The following is a 24,018-nucleotide window of genomic DNA, read 5'->3' as shown; positions in this document are numbered from 1 at the left end:
TAAACTAGATATATTTAATAATTTTAGTTTTTTTAATTCTGCGCAGACAACATCACGGGCACAACTTGTATATATACTTGTGAAATAGAAATTTATTTATATCTTCTTGATGATTAGACATATGTAAAATATAATGTTTTCGGTAAATCAAGGTTGGTTAAGCGTAGCAAACAATACCCTATTAAAACATCCTATTGAATATAAAGCCTTTGAATTAGATCAGAATTTCATTTATATAAACTCGAGTGAAACAAAAGGAATAGACTAAACAAGACGATCTTGAATAACAATACAAGATGAAGCCATACCATTATTATGATATTTATTCATTATGATATTTATTAATTTTATTTCTTTAATATTCTTTATTGTACATGCTAGGATACATTTAAATAATTTCATAATAATAAATAAAAGAGTAAAATTTGCGGTTTTAACATAAGACAATCTCTTACAGACAACCATAGTATAGAATATGTAGAAGTATAAATAATTGGTAGTTAACGTGTATAAAACGTACGTATATACAAATATACATATATATGTGTATAACATATATACATAATAATTGTGATACAAAACATATTATAATAAAATATTTTAAATAGATTTTCTTAATACAGAAACATGATATATGGTTTCAACGTGCATTCACCTTCAGGACGTTCTCTGTTTGATACCTTTCTCTCTTTTTTACCAATTAACCTTATCGTCATCTGTCTATATGTGTAGGTATACACTTTGCGCTACGTTTCTGCGGTTTTTGCTCCAGAACCTTCAAACTCCAGCTGTCAATTAATTCGTCATATCGACTATATCCCTCTACATATGTATCATAATATTCGTCATAAATATAATGCATACATTTATAAATATGATGCAGTAATCGCTTCTTGTTAAGTTTTAGGAAGACCACGCCAGGTAGCTTTTTACTGTCATGTTCCAACTGGAATTCTCAGGTAAATGACACCTACTTGAGAATTCCAATCGGAACAAAACATTGGTCGAGAAATTAAAATCTCACTTATGATATGATAATGATATTCATCGTTATTTATTTAATGTCGTATTATTTGTATTTGTATATGTTATTTGTGTATGTTTGTATTTTTATATGTTATTTTCAACTATAACATTGTATTGAACTTGGAATTTTTTCCCGGACGCTGTCTCAGCCTACTGCATGCTCCACAGCATCGAGCTGAACACGGTCTTGATCCAGCTCTTCACAGGGCACTGGGGACTCTTCAAGTACCTTCACTGGTTTAAGTTCAAGAAGAGTTCCGCGTGCTTCTGTGAACCATGACCAGATCGCGGTACATCTGATAGCCGACTGTCTCGCATTCCGAGGACCACGCTTTATCTTTGAATGCCGATTGGGTTAAAAGATAAGCAAAGACAGCATCGCCTCACTAAAGAAAGATGACAGGCCAGAATTCCTCAAATGCTGCAGGAAGATGGTGGAGGACGCAATAAACAGGTCGGGTAAGCGACCAAATAAACAGGAGGTAGAGAAAATAAAATTAAAAATGGTATTACAAGGACAAGGAAGAAATAACAAAATTCAAAAGTAATGTTAGATAAATAAAATAAAAACTGAAAACTGTGATAAATTGTAATAAATTATAATATATTGGAATATTAAATAAAAATTTAGAATAGTACAAAATAAATATAAGTTAAGGTAAAGAAATGTAATATAAACCGGATATGTGATATCTGAAACGAGACGAAGGAAGTGAGGCGATGAATGAACGGAAATAAGTATGAAGAAGAATGAAAGAAGAGGAATGATAGATTGTACGAAAAATGTTAGAAGAGTATAGAAATAAAAGGAAGAGACAGTGAAAAATCATTGAAGAATATCACACTTTGTCAAAAATAAACATTGTATAGATGAAACCTAATATAGTATACTTGAAAGGTGTATTATCATTTCTTATGTATATCTAGCGACCAAACGATACCTTTGAGATATTTCAATACCACGTAAGCGGCTTGTGTGTTTATAATAGAATCTTTGTATGGAAATGAAATACATTCTATTTTTAATAAAACATGTTTGTGAGATATTTCTAGATACTTCATAGACAAGAGGTAACTTTAAATTTATTTACAATACAAGCTTCTCACCAAAACACAGGATAAAGGTTAAAAAAGGAGACAGGTATACAGTATACAGTGGACGTCTAGAAGGTGAACGTACGGTGATACCATATGTTATGTCTCTGCGATAAGAAAATCGACTTAAAATATTTTAATGTAATATGCATTGTAATTTACTTATTAATACACACACACACACACACACACGCACGCGCCCACGCACACGCACACTCACACACGCACACACACACACACATGCACACACAAACACACACACACACACACACACACAAACATATATATATATATATACAGAGATAAGAGAGAGAGAGTCGTAATGTTTACTTTAATGGAAAAATACAGAAATAAATGCATACACTCTTGTCAGATTGCTAGTGGTCATGTTCCCATTGGTTCTGATATCCCTTACTTCTCTCGCTATGTGTTGCCATGTATGTCAATGTTTGGTGGAACGAAAGCATTTATTTACTAACTTATTGGTGACAGTTTCGATGATGTCTGTTTAAAAAAACCTACTGCATGTAAAGCTATGAATCTTTTTGGTCAGAAATGATTTGTACATTTATTCTTTTTAGATTTTAGGATCTATATACAGATATTAGCATCCGTGCCTTTGTTTTACATTTGCGTTTAATATTTAAAAAAAATTGCTAACTTTTTTGTATGTCACAATGTTTACTAGACTAAGTTATTCTAGTGTCTTCTTAAACTATTTCTTAAGTTAAAGCCTAAAGTGTTTTAAACTAAACTATGTTTTATTATTTATTTTGTATTGTTTAAGTTTTTTTAAAAAAAGCTTTTTTTACCTATGATTAATCAAACCACATTTTCGTGGCAACAATACTGTAATTAAAAAATAGGAAATGCATTGGTGTTCGTGTACCGTGAGAAATTTTAATCTTTAATGTTCTTGTTACAAAGGGAAAAGATATCGCTACGTAACTCTGCGCTACTCCGGTACATTTTGGGAGACCAGGGGTATACAACCTTTTTAATCAAAAGACCAATTTAAATTTTTTTTTGACGGGACGCATGTAACGTATCAATTATTAAAAATTTATAACACTTCATTTTTAAATTTAAATAAATAATCACGAATAAATGAATATACCTGAAAATTTTAAAGAAAAAATTGGCAGCGTTTTTTCGATACAAGCGTATACAATACATACGCAGCTTTCAAACCATGCATCGCTCAGTTTTGATCGGTGGTTATTATAAGTTGTTTCGGTTTAGGATGTACCAACATTTTATTATAATTAATTTTATAATAATATATTTCATTAAAGTCGATAAAACAAATTCAATTTTAAAAATGTTTTACGGGTCGCATAAACATATTTAGTGGACCGCGTGTTGCTCTTCCCTGGTATAGATAAATGTGAGGGACCTTTACCTTCACCATAAGGTTAACTTGTTCCCTTTTAATAATTCACTTAGATATGTAATACACCAATACCTAACTTTGCGTCGTGGTTACGCTCCAAAAAAACACGACGCAAAGAGAATTAAGATTTTCTATAGCAAATCATGTAAAGATCGAAGATAAGTTCCAGTGTTACGAAAATAACACTTTTTAAAAGAAAATTGGACAAAGTAATCATTAAAAAAAAAAACAAAAATAATAAATGAATTGGAAAAATATTTACCTTTCTTGTAACCAGAAACAACATGTAAAAATTTATATAAATCTGTCATTATCTTTTAAAAAAAAGCACAACACACTACGTAATTTAAACTGAACTCTAAAATTACCAATACAAAGTAAAAATAAAACTGTATTCAAATTACGTTGATTTTTGGTTAGATAGGGAATCCCTGAGTTTTGATAGCATGGCGCAATTAGAAACAAAAGTGTTGCCATCTTTAAGAAAAAAAAGAAAATTTAAAAAAAAATATTAAAGACTCGAACCCAAAACAACGCAACCTCGAAAATCTAACGACGCACAGAGAAAATTAGTACTAATTAAGCAGCGGCGCAACTTCGATAAAAACGCAAAACGAAACGACGCAAAGCGAGGTATTGGTATACTAAAATAGCTGACATGTATTTTTGAGAATAAAAGCCTTGTATAAAATAAAACTCCGCTTAACGCGAAAGATACGTTCCATCTTAGTAGATAGTAATGCGAGTTGAATTAAGTTTATACTTAAAATAAAATCAACTAACCATGTTTGTGAGATATTTCTAGATACTTCATAAGCAAGGGGTAACTTTAAATTTATTTACAAGATAAGCTTCCAACCAAGACGAGAGTAAAAAAGGGAGACAGATATAACAGTGGAAGGTAAACGCACGGTGGTATCATATTTTATGTCTCTTTAATAAGAAAATCGATTTAAGATATTTTAATGTAATATGTATTATAATTTATTTATTATTAGTATATATGTATATATATATATATATATATATATATATATATATATATATATATATATATATATATATGAGAGAGAGAGAAAGAGAGAGGGCGTCGTAATGTTTACTTTAATGGAAAAAATATAGAAATAAATGCATACACTCTTCACAGAGTGCTAGTGATCATGCCCGGTCAGGTTCTGATATCCCTTGCTTCTTATAAAATAAAATCAACTAATGTTTCATATTATAAAAATTTATTTGTACAACACCGTACACTATTTTGTACAATATTAATCCGCAGTTTGAAATAAAAGAACGCTAAACCGAATTGTTAAGTGTAAGAGATTCTTGAACAAGATTTACTTCTAAAAATATCCTTCTATCAGTAAGTTACATCATATTTCTTATTCGTCGGGTTAAATGATTCTGCTTATAAATATATTTTAGATTCTTATCTTAATATATGAACTTGACGGACCCTCATTTTTTGCTAAATTAACTTTGTATATCAAGATAATTTATGATGATAAAAAATCTGTACGAATATGTATGTGTTCATTTAATCTATTTATTGTACTTAAAGTCAAATTTCGATTATTTTTTTAATCATAGGTGTCGTGTTTGCTTGTTCCCAATGCTCTAACAATGTCCAGTTTTTAAAATTACAGTTCGTGCGACCGCTTTTTCATCCCTGCTACGTATTGGCATCCTCAGGTTTTGTTTCTATCCTTTCTATCCCATCCTTCACAATTTCTCTTTCTTTCCTCTTTCATTCTTTAAATTTTTTATTATTCTAATACCGTTCATATACATTACATTTACGTATCGCCTCCTATACTTCGCCAAATTTCTTGAAATTCTAATTTTTTAAATTTTTTTTAAGATTTGTTTTTGTTTATTACAGTATTATTTAATGTAATCAGCCGTTAACTTGCGGAAGTCCATCCTAAGTATGAAGAGGACCAATATTTAGCTACGTCACTTTTATATATATATATATATATATATATATGTATATATATATGTCTTCGTCCGTTAGTTAATAAAAAAATCAATTACTTTTTTAATTTTTTTTGCGGTATAAGTTTTTCTATTTACGAATAAGAAATACGAATTTTTCTTTTAGATGCTTTAAATCAACTTATACTTGGTCTATGCCTATAGTTTTACTTCACTTGAAATTCTATAATAGGATGGGATTTACGAAATTCGAGTCATTAATAAAATGAAACAAAATTTCTAATTTTACGAATGTATATACTAGCTATATCCACTACTTTATAATTCGTCGATGTGTGAAAAAAAATTTTAGTGCATATAGTTTTATTTTCATTTAAGTATTTTTTTAAAGTAAAAGTTTCCTAAATTACCTGCCAGTATAAGTCAGAGTAGCCGTAACAAACAGACAGACAGAAAAAGTGTAAGAAATGTAATTTTCGGACAAAAAACTTTTAGCGCCATGTTCTAATCACCATGTAAAAAGCATTACTCTGAAATAAATTACATTAATATGTTTATTCTTTTGAAAAGTGACATCCCAATAAGTTTTGACAGTGTAACATATTTTAAACAACATTTATTTTTAACATGTTCTCATTTGAATTTTAAAGACGGTTTTTCTTACAATCTTATCATTACTTTTATTATTTTTTAAGCCATTGATTTTTGGATATGGTGTATCACAAATTATTTCCCAAAAAATAAGCTATACATTCACCCTTTTAAAGTTTTTTTTTATATCTTTAACTGATAATCCAGTACAGTGTATTTAAAAACGAATATGTTGATAAATATAATTTTGTTAAGGAAAAGATATTATTCACGTGCCAAATCAAATGCCGTTGGCCTTTGTTTATAATAATATTTAACAGAAAACGAGCTATATATTCACCTATTTAAAGTTTTTTTAAAAAAAATCTATAACCATTTACCCGTATAGTGTATTTAAAAACGAATATATTCATAAATATTTTTTTTGTGGGAAAAAATAATTTATGTGTGCCAAATCAAAAGCCGTGGATCTTTAAAGTTTATGACTTATAATTTTAAGGAAAATACGCCCGTTTCTAACTGTTACACCTATAACTAAAAACCCAATATTATTTGTAAAAAAATATATCGGAGTTTCTGTATAAATATTTCGTCATTCAAATTGTCACACGATAAGATAGGGAAATTATATTTGGATGACATTAATGCATAATAGATGTTATCTGTCAAATAATAAGTGGTTTTGATGAATCAGTTCAATTTATCGTACTGCTGAAAAGCTTCAATGATTGCTCAAGCTTTTAAGGCTATTATGGACATATTAATCCTTCGTTTCCATTTATTTGTTTCAAATTTTAGTTATAGTTAGTATAAGTGGAATTTAACTAATGAAATGTTGAGATATACTAATAATACTGTGATCGAAATGTAAAATGAATTCGTTTATAAAATGTAAATTCGTTATTTATTTTCATCCATTTTAAAGTAATTCTCTCTAAAAGTAACTCCGCATTGTTTCTTGGCTGTGTGACTTGGACTCTGTGTTTGGCACTAATCGGTGTAACATAACTCCTGAAGATGCTTCTTGGAGGGGTGAAACACGTGTTGAGTGGTTTAACGGTGGTAGTTGTGTAATTGGCATTATTTGCAGCATACGCATTTATCAGCGGGCCGGCGGGCGGTGCACTTTGTTGTACGACTACCACTGCATATGCGGAAGTGGCTAAATATTGATCCTTTTCTTGCATATTACAGTGTTGACTAAGCCTCTTTTTCTATTTTAACGACGCCCTAACAATATCAAGTTATAAATATTCCACTGTTTCCTCATTTCTACTCTATATTGTCATCATCAGGTTGTGCGCTAGTATCTGTGCGGTTGCCGTATTCGTCACATCGATGAACCTTGCGATCGCATCTTGAGTCTCGTCCGTGTATGCACGCACACGTTTGTGTGACGTGACGAAATGGACACTTAACGGGTCAATAACCTCATTGGGCTGGCGGGCGGTGCACTTTTGTTGCACGACTACCACTGCATGTGTGGAAGTGGCTAAATATTTGTCCTTTTCATACTTAGGAAACGCCTGATTGCATTAAATATTGTACCTTTGAGTTCGCTGACAAGCCAGAAGTCACACGGGGCTAAATCAGGCGTGGCTGTGGAATGATGTGAGTCAAGTCTTTGGCATAAAAGTCGCGAAGAACTAATACAGTATGACATTAATAGAGACTTGACGCATTTAATATGAAACATCCAAAATAGTTTGGGCTGAGACAAATGATATTTTAAAGTTTGACAAACAAACGCTTGGCAAATGTTATAGACAACGGCTTCGAATGCTGGTCTGGCGTTGAAATCAGGGAGGAGACAATTCCCTCCCTGATAGGCGGAGATGACAAACAGGCATTCATATCCCTTTGTAAAGAGATCGCCAAAAGGGCGATAGAAAGAAATAAAGCAAACAGAGTATAACAAGATAAAAAGATTAAAAATGTAAATATAAACAGAACTGTGATAGAAAATAATTATAGAATAAGTAACAATGTAAAATAAAAATACAAATCGAAAAATGTAAAAAGAAAAAGGGAAGAATGATAGACGAACAGAGCAAAAAGGTAAGAAAGTAGTAATGTAGCATGAAAGATAGAAAACGGACCGAAAGAGAATGTGAAGAATGAAAGAAGAGAGAGAAAATAAAAGATAATGTGAAAAAATTAAATGCTAATAAAGTCCCTATCCCACCACAAATAGGGGTACGAGAGGCCCCCAATAGCGGGGTCATAAAAAAAATGTTATAGACAGTCCTACCAACATAAGAAAATTCCGGCGGAGGGGGGTTTTAGTCAGTAAGAGTCTGACACTGTTTGGGCCCTCCATTCCCAGACGTCCATTTGAGGATTTCCCCCCAACGTCTAGAAATTGTAAATTAGATATATAGGCTCTGACTATGTTAGAGGAATAATTTGTAAAATTATATTTAAAAAGAAAAAAAAAATACAGGAAAGTTGCTATCCGATTTCACCTTACTTTTTGATCAGCATAGACCACGAGTCATTAGATGGTACATGGGTAGGTACCACATAAGGGTCGACAACATGTTCACAGTCGTGGAAACTTGCTATATACGGGACTAAGATATCATCTCCTTGATGATATTTAGCTGTGTCTGTCGACATAATAATGATGATATTTATATCACTTGTGATCGCATTTATGTCTTAGAATACCATAACACCTTTGCCTCATATTTGTCAGAAATAAGCATCAATATCAAATTCCCTATTATGATATCCTTAAAATTTGTCCGAGCCAACTGTCTTAGTGGCTTTCAAATACGGTTTATATGTGACTTGAAAGAAGAGAGTATAGAAGAGAATGTAAGGATTGAAAGAAGAATAGTAAAAGAACTTGTGAAGAATGACAGAAGAGAGCAATAAAGAAAAACTGTACTGAAAATTATTTGAAACAAAAGTCCTTGTCAAAGATTTTAGGTAAGGATACGAATAAAACATATTATCAGCGTTTCAGCTGTAGAAGATTCGCCATAGATTTCCCATAGGAAGTGATCAGAATAAAGGATCTTCCGAGCTAAACAAGGACATCTGTGAACTATGTCGTTTACGTCCGACGACTTCCACCTATTCGTGGCTTCAACTCCAGAACTACAACATCTTAGCGACCATTTTTTATTCGTGCTATGTTTTCTGACCACTGCAACTACAACTTGCTAATCCGATAGACCAGTTGAGGTTGTTCCTCAAGTAATCTTGTTACTTCTGATTCGACCTCAGAGGTATACATCTAGTATAGCTGCAAATATATATATGTAGATATGTAGATATGAAATAACTAAATCAAAAGATTCAATTGAATGAGTTATCGAACATCTTACGCGGCAGATGTTAATGTTTACTGCAATTCAACGTTTAATAACATCAGCTAGCTTCATATAAACATAACACATTCTTCTTCATAAATACGTCACATATTCAATTTAAATTGTTCTTTCGTAATTCGATATTCAAACTAACTGAATATATGTTTTTATTGTCCTATACTACGTAGTTTTGATATTAAATTTAGAGTATTTTTGACAGAATAGTATTCGCTATGATATAAGAAAGATCGGAATGATTTTTTTTCTAAAGCATGATAATGGGCTGATGTGAATCATATTGATGTATCTCAATAGAGAATAATGGAAAATAACGTAATTAAAACTTGCCCTGTTTTATATTAAAGCAGCCGTTATTGGTAAAACTTACTAAAAGTAAAATTAATATGTCTTGAAATATATCAGGAAATAATTCTGGTTTTGTATACCGCTGTAAAAGGTAGTAATAAATGTAATATTTAGATAATAAAGTAAAAATTTCGTACATACCTCTTTCAAAATCGAAATTTTCTGGCTTCGCTTCTTCTTTCTTATCCGTCGATGAAGGCAACGCATCTGTTACTGTATCCTTTGAAATAAGCGAAGACGCAATATCAGCTGCTGATGGTACCGAATCTCTGGCAGTTGTATCTACTGCTGGAGTTCTCCGATTTTTGTTCTGGACCGTTTCAGACTCTGCTGAATCTGGTGCGACTGTCGTAGTTTTCACTCTTGGCTTGCCTGTTCTCTTCTTTGGGAAGAACAACGTAGGTTCTCCTTCTTTCGAATCCTTTTCATCTGGTACTAACGATATTCTTACACGATCTTCATTTTGTGGCTCGGATTCAGCATAACGGGAGGAGAATTTTTTAGAATTAGCTGGTTTCTGAGTAGTAACTCTCTTCGGTTTATCGGTAACAGGATTTTCCTCAGAATCATCGTAATCTTTTATCAAGTACACGTTGGGATTTGCGAAGAGAGAAATTTTCTCTTGTTTTGCATTATTATTTACATCAACATTCTCTGTTATAATTTCCGGAGCCTTTGTTGTAGTTTTAATGGATTTCTTTGTTATAATTTTATACTTATCTCTTACGTCTAATAGTTTTTCATCGTATTCGTCATAATCGGCTGCCCCTTTTCTCCATTCAGGCTCTCTATTATTGTACTTGTCGTATTCTTGGCGCGGATGTCGAAGGTTACCTCTTTCAAGTTCTTCTTTAAACATTTCTTCTTCTTTTACTTTTTCCGATATCTGTCGTTGTTCATCTGCATGGCGTTGTTTCAATTCATCAACACTGTCTAATATTTTAGCTTTTTTCGCTTCGTTTTCACTTTGGTCTTTAACGTCTTTGTCCGTATTCTCCTTCTCTGGAGTTTTTTCATCATATTCATAATCCTCATCTTCTTTGCTTGCTTTTTTATTTTCAGGTTTGGCTTCATTGCCAGCATCATCCTTATCTTCTTGATCGTCGTCTGTTTCTTTTAAATTTACAACTCTTTCGACTTCTTCACTTTCATCACTAGCTTTATGTTCAGCTGAAAACGGATTAGCCTCCTTTTTAGTTATAATATTTACTATTCCATCGATTCCTGCTATTTCTACAGGATCCGATTTATCCGCATCCGATTTATCTATTTCTAATTTTTTGTTATCATTATCAGAAACCACAACATTGGCCCATTCTTTCTTTTCGTAGTAGTCATCACCAGCCGCTTCTTCTGGTGCCTTAAAACCGTAGTCATCCACTTCTTGATCACCCTGTGCTTTTAATACGAAATTAGCGGGAAGCGCTAATCTCTTCTTTGGCTTCTTCTTCGTTACTTCTACGAACTCACCCAATTCTTCTCCGTGTTTGTTTTTAAAAGGTACCCAGTCCGGAAAAAAATCTCCATTTGCCTCCCGCTTAGTCACGTTTTGTTTATCACTCGTAGACCCAATGCTTAAGCAATAAGAGTGAGTGAAGAATAGAAGTAAGAAGTATGTGATTATCATTTGGTTTATAAAGTGGCTTAAGTATCTCATAATGATATCATAACTTTTTAATAATACAAACGCACAGACAAAGGTGGTGCCGGAACGGCTTCGCGACGCTAACTGTCATCGCTTCTTACCAACTATTATTTATATTGTTTGTAAATCGAATCTCACCGTAAGCGATCGAAGAAGGAATAGAATGGATCATTTATTATAATTCATTTAAATCTATAATAGTTCTGCTATTATACGTTCAAATGAATTTATTGCACTAGTCGGAGTGACATCGATTTACCATTATATATTTTTTTATTACGAATCACATATGATTTTCATTTAAAAAGAGAATTATTTAGAAAATACGTATAATGGAAATTTGAAATTGCATCACCTTCTCTATTTAGAACATTTGTGTAAATTACATTGTTATACATATAATTAAAAATGAAATATACAATTACATATCTACATCTAAAGTAGGAAATTGTTAAAAAATTATTTTCGTATCATATACAGGGTGATTGACTTATTTATAATGTTTTTTTTGTCAAGCTAAAACAACAGTACATTGTCATAGTAAATATATAATTAAATTGCAATACATATAAAATAAACTATATATTACCTTCTTTAGGGTTTTAACAGTTATACCCAACCATCCTGTACGTTAAGAAAAAATAATTTATCTTAATATTTTTATAATAAAAATGTTGTAAAGTGGTATCAACATATAATGAAGGTGCAAGTTCTTGTTTAATGTAATATTTTGTGTTCCATCAACTCCTGCTCCTGTTGAGAGATGATGTGATCGAAGATGAAGCATGCATACTCAGTAGGTATCTATTCACCCTGAAGAGACTTTGGTTATATATCTCAGGAAATAAGGAGGCAGGCAGAATGTTCCATATTCAGACTGTGAAGATCAGAAACGCGATTACGTTTCGAAGGGAACTCCATCGTGTATGGATGATGATATGGATGATGATCTTCTCAAAAATGAATATAAATTGTAAATGCAATATTTAAAAACAATTTGAACGGTATTCCGTATGTCATCATATATTTATAATATTATTTATTAGTTTTATCTTATCTAGTGATTGTATTTGATGGAGAAACAGATGTGAGATGTAAACATTATTTATTAAAAGTGAAAAATATAAGAGAAGACGAAGTTTTTTGATCTGAAAGTGGGGAGAGAGAGACGTAAGTCTTCCGAGTGACTATAGCACGAAGAAGAGAAAATGGCAAAGCCAATGTAATTTTTTATAAAAATCAATTACTTAATGTGTCATATGAGAAGGGATGGAGAAAGAGAAATGTGTTATCATTGTTCTTTCATCTGTTAAAGATTAAGTGTGATTTCATAATAATCTTTTTTACTTGATATTCTCATTATATATATATATATATATATATATGTATATATATATACATTTATATATATATATAATGAGATGTATCATAGCTATGGTATATACAGGTTGATTGGAAATAGGTATTAAAGGATTTAAGTGGTGAGTGTACAGCCCATTTTCTATTAAAGATTCAGTTTTTTTTATGCAAAACTCTATTTATTAGTAAAAAAAAATAAAAAAAGTACTCGTTCATTAAATTTTAAACATTTTAATAGTGTTAATAATTTTCAATTTTTGCAATCATTCTGTACATGTATAAACAAGCTACATATTCAGTTTTCATAGTTATTCATTAGTAAAACAGTTTTTATTTTATTTTCGATTTATATTATATTTAAATTGAAGTCTTATCCATAATATTCTTTACAAAGGACTGTCCGAATGTGGCCGGTTGCAATGAGTCGAGACGAAAAATAAAATTTTAGAAATATCTTTTTATACTCTCGTCTGTTGTTGTTAAGGAGCTTTCACAATAATTATCAGTGGAATGATGTGTCAAAAACTGACAAACACGTGATAAATCATTTTATAAAAGTTTATTTTAGAACATAGCACAGAGAAAAATTACAATATCAATCATTATTTTTTTTATATCGGTAAGAACTGATACTTGCAATAGCGGGTTTAATTTCCTGGATACAATTTTATGTTATTCACACTGTGCATTAATTAATTATATGGGATTGCCATTATTTACAAACAAGTTTTAAGAGAATGGGCATCAGCGTTCTCCAACGCCAACCTGCCTTCCAATCGTGGCGATTATGGTATATCCCCCCATAGGCTTTAACAGCAGCATTTTTTTTTTGGTTTCTGGGGGGAAATCTGCCGGACGTTCAAGATGCCCCGCCTCTGAGAGGAGGACAGGGGTATGTGGGATTTCTACCCACTAAAACCCCCCCGGTGATCGCCATCTGCGCTATACGGGGGACCGCGGTATCTCCCGGTCAGGGATCGCCACGCGGACTTCCCTCGCGCCGTGCTATTTTAGATAGCCCGTCCCGGGGTATGCGTGTATACGCTACCCCTGAAACCCTCGTGGTGCTATCACGATGGTTCGAGACATCGTCGAACCATCGTCCGCCTCAGAGTCGCCGAAGCTAGTGGGAATTTAGGGCCCCCACCCTAAACTCCCGCAACTCCGAAGGCCCCGTTTATGCTAGGGGAACACCATTCACCGAAGGGCCGTCGCGAGACGTCGTCTCCAAGTGGAATCTGTCCTCTACCGATCCCATTCGACCGCCTCCTTCTGGACCATGACGGTCTCACAGAAAGAGGCCACGACCTTCCACGCCAATGACCCGCTCAGCATCGCCGACACGACTGCTGGCAAGGAAAGGTCCAGTCCAATCTCGTCCGCCAGGATCCGCTGCTCCGACTGCCACGACGGGCAGTCCGCGAGTGTGTGCGAGGCGGAATCCTGGGCGGCCCCACCGTAATAGCAGCATCTAATCTATTTTTACAAAATATTTCACTTTATATTACATTTTTCAATTTTAGATATTGCTTGAAATCTACATGTTTTGCTTAAACACTACACTGTATCTAAGATCTTATTAGATGTTTTTGAAGATAATACATAATATATTTTAACAATATATAGACATAATTATTGCAGAAAATGTGAATTATTATATATAACTGCATCCTGAGAATAAAACCTGTGACCATTGATCTCAAGTCTCATTCTTTTGACGCTGGGTTTTATTATATGACCCCCCTATTGGGGGCCTTACGTTCCCCTTTCTCATTTATGGGACAGGGACGTTTTTATCTTTTAATGATTCACTTTCTTTTCTTTTTTATTTCCATGCTCTACTGTCATACTTTACATTATCTATCATTCTTCTACTTATATTCTACAATTTCTATCTTTCTTTTAATTACTTTCTACCGTTCATTCATCGCTTGACTTCCTTCGCCTCGTTCCTTACTATCACAGCTTTTGGTTATCACATTATTTATTAATTTATCTTATCTTTAATTTCACATTTTATAATTTTGTTATTACATTTTATCACAGATCACATAGTTTTTGTTTTATTTACTTTATAATTATTTCTTATTGCTTTTAACTACTAGCTGTATAAGTTTTGTTTACATTTATTATATGTCTTGCTATGTTTTTTGCAATAATCATGGATCACTGGCTCGTCGGGTTTTTCTTCTATTAATCAGGCGATGGTGTCCTTACTTGTTTTTTTACTCAACCTGCTTTCGAAATCGTACCGAAGTCCTCCGACAGCGGGACAGTGGGCGACAAGGTGGACCACGGTCTGGTCCACGCCCGGTTCACACCCCCAAAGATATTTAAGGGGAAGATGGATGGAACACTGGCCTACTAGGTTACTTTCGATGTTTATGTACTTTGTAACAAAAATATTATCAAAGAATTCAGGCCTCTGTCCTGTAGGCACGAGTTATCATGATGGTTATATAAAAGTAAAAATATTTTTATTACATTAGATCATTATAATCATCAGTTTTAAATAAACTTTATATGGTAACGTGATTTACGTTTGTGTAAATCACAGTCCTGTACTGCTGGGATACTATTACTCACAGATTATATTCTCTCATTTAATATATATACATACCATTGGTTTCAGAGGTATCAAATGTTTAGTATTTAAGCAAAACTTTATTTATAACTAAAATAAGTATAATAAGTTAACCTTTTTTTTTTCAAGTAAAAAATTTTTTGTATTGTCAATTCTTTTTCTTTTACGTTGATTAACGTTCACTATAAGAGACAGGATTCCGCTAAACATTATTTAGCGACATTCCGCGATCGTAAATATATCGATGGTCTACCTAATGGAAGGCCTATTCACGCCACGTCTACCTGCTAGTGATCGCCATTCGTGAACCTTTCAGCCTCAACAGCCTTCGATTGAACGAGCAATGTATCACACTGCTGCTTCATATGAGCAATACTTCGAGTTACGTCGGTGATGAGATCACGCAGCGTTGCTGATATACAAGCTTTATTGTCACTCACCAGAGCTACCTTTTACAGGTAGAGTTCATTGCTCATTAAATTTTTATTTTGACCTCGTTTTGCAATCTCTCCTTCAAAACTCTATCACGGGCGGATACGGTCTATATTTATATCAAAATTTTCTCATAATTTTATTTACTTTCCACACTTTTCGGCCTGCTCAATGTCTTTATTTATTTATTTACTTTATTGGAGATAGACAGTAATAAAAGTAATAAAAATAATACAATCTCCTTCAACTTATCATGATGGGAAAGGTCGCTGATAAAAGGAAGGTTGGTAGGAGAAAGAAGTCGTGGCTTCGTAACATTAGAGAGTGAATCGCCAGCGCTGCTGAGCTATTACGCAGAACCAAAAATAAGGAAGAGAGCAAAAAGCTGATAGCCAATCTCCACTAGTTGGAGAGGCACTTCAAGAAGAAGAAGAAGTAATAGAAGGCAGTAAGAAAGTACAAACTTAGAAGCTTAGAAATATAAAATTAGTTACAGTTGTTACCTTATAACTATCTCACTGAGAACATATAATGATTTATAGTCAAACAATGAAAAAACAAATAAGAATAAAAACATTACTAAACAGGCATCAAAGACTATGGTTTATATATTTATATTATATTTATATTATGGTTTAAATTGCATTGTATGTACTCAATAATTTGGAACGAAATTGTTTTTTAAAATATAATCTTGAATTTTTTTTTTCTAATTTTCTTCACAATATTTTTCATTCCATACTGCCACTTCGAGCAAGAATCTTAATTGATCTTGATATATAAATGATTTAAAACCATAAATAGATAAAAAAACTTATATAAAGTAATTAAAAAAGTGGTATATTCATGCACAGCTAACAAGCCATACATTCAATCTTTTAAACCTTTTATACCTATTTTTAATCACCCTATATATACTTTTTTTTATTTCAATTTGATTAATATTTAAATTTATTTTTTCTGACAATAATTCACATACGTATTTAAAAGTGAACTAAAATGTTGAGATGGTAAGTTAACGGGTCAATGACCTCATTGCTTTTTGTTCTGTCGCACTGGCGAATTGATATTTCTAAACGCTTCTTTGAATTCATTCGATCCAATGAATTGCAAAGTCAACCTTCAATTTTCAATACGGTTGGTTTTAAATTCGGACATATTGATTGGTCAGAAAAAACCAATTCCACTTCCATTATCTTTTTAAAATATGCTTCTGTGTTCTTCTTCTGCTCGATTGTCACAAATTAGTATATAGTACTTAATTAAAAAAGGTTACACGTAAGGAGTTTTTATTACATATTTGTATTGCGAAGATTAATTTTAAAGAACTGGCAGTGTTTACCGACAAGGTTGGGTTTATCTCCATAAATATCTTTTGGGGAGACGTATGCCTTAGCCCTGGTGACCCTTCACGTCTTCCCTCCAAACAGTACCCCGGTTTTTACATTGGGCCGGAATATTTTGAGCTTAACTCTCCTAGTTAGTTTCCGTGATTGAATGCCAGTGATTGGATGCGAGACGTGGAAGGTCAACAATGATACCCCGCGTCGGCTTCAAGTCTTCGTTGACAACTGTCTTCGTCGTACACTCGGTATATACTGGCCTGAGAAAGTCTCCAAAGTAGATCTCTGGAAACGCTGCCGTGAGATGCCGATCAACCAGCATATCAAACGCCGCAAGTGGAACTGAATAGGCTATACGGTCCGAAGGAACCCTGATCACATACCGAGGCAAGCCAAGGAAAGCAAAGACATGGCCGCCCATAGCAAACCTGGCGGCAGACGATCACTGCAGAAGTGAAGGCAGTTGGAATGACGTGGAGCGAAGTAAAGCGCGAGACTCAAGACCACTCGACTAACTATAACGAAGACTTGGAGCCGACACCAGATATCTTTGGTAGATATTACACGAGATAATAAAAAAAATACAAAATATTATTTGAAAAAAAAAATAAAAATTTAACATCCGCGACATATATTTATTATCTCTAAAATGTTCCTATTATTACTATTTTCGAAACAATTTACAAAATAAATGAATTATTTCGCATGTTTTATTATCGCTTTGCGAAATGCAGTCAACTAAGTAATAGGTATGTAATCTGCACATTAGGCATGTGTGAAAGTAATTCTATCTTTTCGTATTTACTTTCCGTCTCTACTGTGAAAAAATGACTTCAATACTCTATTGTACACACTAAAAATATATGTAGTTTCATAATAGTAAAGAAAACAGTACAATGAACTATCTTGTGTAGTGGTAGCGACAACCACCAAAAAGGCAAAAAACGCTCGAAGTCGGATAACAACTCTGGCATCACTCCTGTTGAACCGGCTAAAATGTAAATGCGACGAACTCCTTGTCAACGAAGCGCTGATGAACCTTTTTACTGCTGTGGTGATAGCAGCCAAACTATCCTGGGCACAAGAGACCACCATAGTACACGACGTGAACCAACTGCCCTTATTGTAATCATCCAAGAAGGTGATCCATTCCCTGAGTAGGCTTTCTTACTCCAGGGAGAATTTCCCGAAACAGAGAAGCCGATGAACAAGTTCTCATTAGCCAAGGATACGGTACACAGGCAGGTTCAAGGACGCCCACCATCCACGAGGCTCAGGGGTAAGAAGCAGTCATGGTTGTCCATCCAACATCAGACACCCTCGGGCTGTATAACAGTGTCAGTACTGTGGTAGCGATATCACGTCACACACGTGCGTGTATACACGGACGATACTCAAGATGCGATCGCAAGATTCATATATGTGGCCAATACGACAACCACACAGATACTGGTGCACAACCTGAGGATTACAATATGGAGTAAGGACGAGAAAGTGAAAAAAAAAATCGAAATATTAATTTTCATAACGTAATATCTATGGAATATAGATTCTATTAATAAAAAAATTAAGTAGGATGTCTTGTTTCTCGAGGAAATTTCTTCGAAACAATCATATGGAAACAGTAGAGCTAAATATAGAGATAAATAACGAGTAGCTATCTTGTATTTAAATAGGAGATTGAAGATATGACGAGGTCGACTCGGTACTTATTTTTCGTAACAATCCTAAAACGGTACCTTCACCCGTCCGTATTTCACAGCGGGTGTCACAGCATCTCATTGTTGATCGGATTACTTTCGCAATTAGATGCAACAAGTGTTGTAAGAGGTGCAGTTTGAGATGCAATCGATTCATCATGCTTCTTAGCGTGATGTTCTTTTTTTACATCGACAAAGGCATTGAATTTCAAAAGATGGTTTTTATTGTTCACTTCACTGTTACAAGAAATTAGTAATTTATTAATATAAACAGCTATTTATATATCTAAATTGAAATTCAGTTTGTCAGTTATCTTTTGAATATAATATTTAAAGTATACTTTCTATGTTGAGAGTTGTTTTTTGACCTCCGATTTTGGAGACTTCTCCTATATCCTAGTTAAAGGCAGGGAATTATAAATATTTTAAGATAAATAAGTATTTAATAAGTTATCATTTATTTCTTCTTAAGAAGTATTTATAAATGGATGGAAGACGAGGATATTTTTCCCGGACCGCATTTCAGCCTACCGCGTGTTCCGCAGTATCGAGGTGGACGCGGTCTCGGCCCAGCTCTTCACGGGGCACGGGGGGTTCTCTGAGTACCCCCACAGGTTCAAGCTCAAGGAGGACCCCTCCTGCTTTTGTAAACCGGGCGTGGACCAGACCGTGATCCACCTTGTGGCCCAGTGTCCCGCATTCGGGGGACTCCGGTTCGACTTCGTGTGCCGGTCTGGTGTGAAAATCAGGGAGGAACCAATAGCCTCCCTAGTACTATGTAGAAAAATAATAAGCATAGTGATAGATCAAAATCAAATAAAAACCTATAAAAATGTAAATAAAAATAACGTGATAATGTAGTAAGCTTTTAAAGAAATAAAATAAAATAAATAAAATGTAAAATAGTAATGAGGGATGAATGAAAGGCGTTAAAGAGCGAAAAGGAATGACAGAAGAATTGTGGTAAGACAGAAACAATAATATGATGCACGTGTTTCACCTCTCCACGGAGCATCTTCAGGAATTGTGTTTCACCGATTAGTGCCTGTGTTTGGCACGACGTGTGTTGCACGACTACCACTGCATGTGCGGAAGTGGCTAAATATTGGTCCTTTTCTTACTTAGGATGGACTTCCGCAAGGTAACACCTGATTCCATTAAATAAGTATATTATCTCTCTCTCTCCAGAGTATTATTAATCCTATCTGATGATGCTTTCCTTATCTTCTTTCTCCACCTCGCGCGATTGGACACATCCTAGGAAACTTTGGAGGCAGTCATGTCTTTCGCTGTAGTATCTGCCCATCTTGTTTTCGGTCTTCCTCTTCTTCTGCACCCAGAAATGTTTAGATCCACAGCGACATTCCATTGTATTCAGGAGATCACCTCTTTACGTGTCCGTACCATCTAAGCCGACTCTCTTGTAGCTTATCGGCGATGTCACGTACCCCAAAGCTACCGCGAATGTACTCGTTGCATATTTTATCGAGCCTCATTACTCCGCACATTCACCGAAGCATCTTCATTTCGGCGACTTGGACTGAACGGATATGGTGTTGTGTCATAGCCTATTTTTCACTGCTATAATATAGTATATTATCAATATATTAAAATAATAAATAAAAAAATTAAACTGATTTAGATTGCACTTGTCTCAGAAAGAGTGGAAGAAAAAGAAATGAACTAACAGATAAATAATTATAGGTATAGTAAATATTCCTTAACCATTTTCATAAAAATAGGTTGTCAGCGCGTCTTATATTCAGCGGTAAATCAATCCAAAATCTCTATCTATTAATCTAACTATGTATATATATATATATATATATATATATATATATATATATCCATATATAAACTCTATCTACGTGATAAAAGATTTGGCTATGAACGAAGAATATTTACATTCCCATCTTTGTTCCACACATATGCTTTCTTTTCTTTTTAATTATTTTATTCGTCGATACCTTTTCTCACTTTTATCGCTTTTCCTCCCTGAATTTTACAGGTAGACAGCAAGTGGTGGGAGTGACTTGGAACAGAGTGGCTTAAACCAAAGAAGAGTGAAAGCGGAAGATGCCTTCGCCGACTGACAAACAGAACTTCAAAAAAATAATTAATTAAAAATTATAGGTTACAATAGATTTTAAATCTAAAGATTAAAATAGTATGGAATTATATCAATAGATTAAAATAGTATGTAGCAGCCTGTGCCGAAACTGCTGAGGTAACCTTCGAGGCTTGCTACCAAAAAGGAGGTTTAGAAGCCAACAGTGATCTTTCCTTCTTTCTTTACAAAAATATCTGAGGTAATCATTCGTACCAAACATATTCTGACATCGATAACAAGCTGAAGGATAAGGTTACTTTTAAGTATGATATGAGGATAAAAATTCTAGTAGTCAATAAAGCCTACCCATGTAACCGTAAATGTTTAATCCTATAATGTGTATCGAAAATTAGACAGGTCTGTAGGACGCTTTTTCTACAGTCAAGGATCATTAGATCGTAGTAAAATTTTTACGACAAATTGGCCGGTATTTGACAGACAGACATACATTGTGTCTCAATAAAAATAAAGTTCAATAAATGTTACCTTTTCAAATATCTTAATTTTTATTGTTATCTCATAATAATTTATTTTACTATATCAATACAATATAAACAGGAACACTGACATTTGGTGAATGTAATTCAAATTTTATATGTTGCAAACAATTCCGACGAACTTTGTGCAGAAATTATTGCGCTTGCGCATTCTACTAAACGAAGCATATTTCAAAATCGACAATTTTATTTATTGCTTAATTGTGAAATAAATAAAATAAACTTATAATCTACTACAAAAGCCTAAGTAGAAGTATTAAAATAATGGAAGAAGAAGTAACAAATAATGGAATCAGGCCCGCCAGCCCGCCGCCAAATTACATAGAGTGATTTGGCGGTGGCAGTTGTGTGATTCGCATTGTTTGCCGCACACGCATTTATCAGCGGGCTGGCGGGCGGTGCACTTTGTTGCATGACTACTGCATGTGCGGAAGTGGCTAAATATTGGTCCTTTTCTTACTAAGTAGAAGTAACTTAAGTTACTCCTTATTACATCAGCTACCTGCCAGTATAAGTCACGTCAAAATGGCTCCAACTATTTTAAAGATTAGCCGAAAGAACACAGTAATATAAGAATATAATTAAATAGTTAAATAGAGGGTATAAAATGATATAAAAGTAAATTTACTGTGATATATTTGGAAAGAAGGAGAAGTAAGAAAGGTGATATACAGAAGACTAGTAAGCCAGAGGAATGTGAGATATTGTGAAGAAAAATAGAAGAATGTATCACAGAGATTGTAACAGAGAAGTAACACTATTTAATTGTAATTAACCATATCCAAGACAGATGTGTACGGGAGGTCCCCAATAATAGGGGAGATTAAAACAAATACATAGACAGGCAGACAAACATGTATCGAATATATTCGGTACATATTTGTCAGCAAGCATGCAGTATAAAGCGATTACTTTAATAATACAAACAGAAACTTTAATATTATTGATTTGTAAAGGTAGATACCGATTTATATTACTTTTAAAAATACAATATATATTTGTATACTGTAAGAATGAAAAATAAATAAATATGTTTATTATTTCGTCATAGTTTCACGTAAGTCAAACATATCTGCAGGAATATACTATAATCGCGACTTTTGACAACCTAGTTTGCAATTGTAGTGTAGTAATATGGTAATTACTAGGATTGCACTCGCTTAAAAAAGAGAGAAGAATAGAGAAAAAATGATAAGTAATCAATGGTCTAGTAAATATTTATTAATTATTTTTTTATTAAAAAAAAGAAAAACTAGTCCCTCTACAAGAATGATGGTAGGCGAGGCCCCAAAAATTAATAAAATAAGAAAAGCAGAGGACCGAGAAACACGAAGAAATTTTATAAATTACTGAAGACTAAGTGTAATGATCACAAATCAGAGACTGATTTGAAAGAAAAATCATTGGACTATGATACTCAAGAAGAAAAGAAATAATAAATAAAATCATACATTTTCCTCCTTTCTATTTATGACAAGAAAATCATACACAAGCGGAAGTAAATGTTTGATTAATAAAATACCGCAAGCAACCACAAGAGTAATAAGTGTTCGATGTAAAATATCAATTTGTGTTCATAATACAATGCTATTGTAACATTTAGGTGTGCAGTGGTCTATGAAATCCACACTTTAGATAATATTCATTTAGTAACGTGAAGCATTTCACATCTCTCTCGCCTGATCTTAAGCGATGACATGGTGTAAGATGTTAAATGCCTAAAAGAAACCTATTTATCTTATCTTGAATAATCCTAAGTTAAAGTGTGTAACAATGACGCCGGTAAGTTGTTCCATTCCTTGACTATTCACACTATAAAAGTATAAACCAAATACTTAGTTATCTAATAGATTCAAGCGTTTGCGAAAGTCCATTCTAAGTAAGAAAGCGACTAATATATAGCTACTTCCGCTATGCAGCAGTAGTCGTGCAATAAAGTGCATCGAGTCTCGGTGTTTGACATTAATCGGTGTAACATTACTCCTGAGGATGTCCGGTGGAGGGGTGAAACACGTGTTAAGTGAATTGACGGTGATAGTTGTGTTTCGCATTGTTTGCCATAGCGGGCTGGCGGGCGGTGTACTTCATTGGAAGACTACTGCTGCATAGCGGAATTAACTATATGATTAGTCCTTTTACTTAAATACTTAGTTAATAAATCGACACTTATATATAAATATATACATATATTTTCCCAAGCTCTACTAACGTCTGACATGGATCTTCTTCAAGCAATGCCTCCAATTCTTTGTCTTCAAATTTTGTCGGTGCTCCAGAACGCTCTTTGTCTTCAAGGTCAAAATCATTACTTTTGAAGCGCCTAAACCAGTCTCTGCACGTTGTATTCGACAAAGCATTGTCACCATATGTCTCAACGAGAATTCTGTGTGCTTTTGCTGCAGATTTTTTCTGAATAAAGCAGTGCAATAAAATTCCCCGCAAAAACACTTTATTTGGCACAAAAGTACACATTTTCACAAAAGGCAAATAAATATGTAGTTGACACTGTGGTAAACTCTATTCTACTATAATTTGAGGTTACATATAGCACTACTTTGGTGATTTGTTACCGTACGAAATTCCAGGCACAGAGTGCCGCAACGCCATCTTTCAAAAAAC

The 24,018-nt window shown here is 33.6% G+C and overlaps 1 protein-coding gene across 1 annotated transcript in view; it reads right to left on the bottom strand.

Annotated features, from left to right (window-relative positions):
• The window catches only part of LOC137923578 (protein starmaker-like), a 51,151-nt gene extending 39,795 nt beyond the window's left edge, over window positions 1–11,356 (bottom strand). Inside the window, exon 1 of the mRNA XM_068766796.1 lies at window positions 9,871–11,356. Coding sequence (XP_068622897.1) covers window positions 9,871–11,356 — 1,486 coding nt within the window. The remainder of the gene's footprint in view (window positions 1–9,870) is intronic.
• Window positions 11,357–24,018: the final 12,662 nt, after the last annotated feature.

Source organism: Battus philenor, unplaced genomic scaffold (assembly GCF_028537555.1).
Source record: "Battus philenor isolate CCGP_79_NKW_IND1 unplaced genomic scaffold, ilBatPhil1.0.hap1 SCAF_22, whole genome shotgun sequence".
Taxonomy (NCBI): domain Eukaryota; kingdom Metazoa; phylum Arthropoda; class Insecta; order Lepidoptera; family Papilionidae; genus Battus; species Battus philenor.
This window is presented reverse-complemented; position numbering and strand designations above follow the sequence as displayed.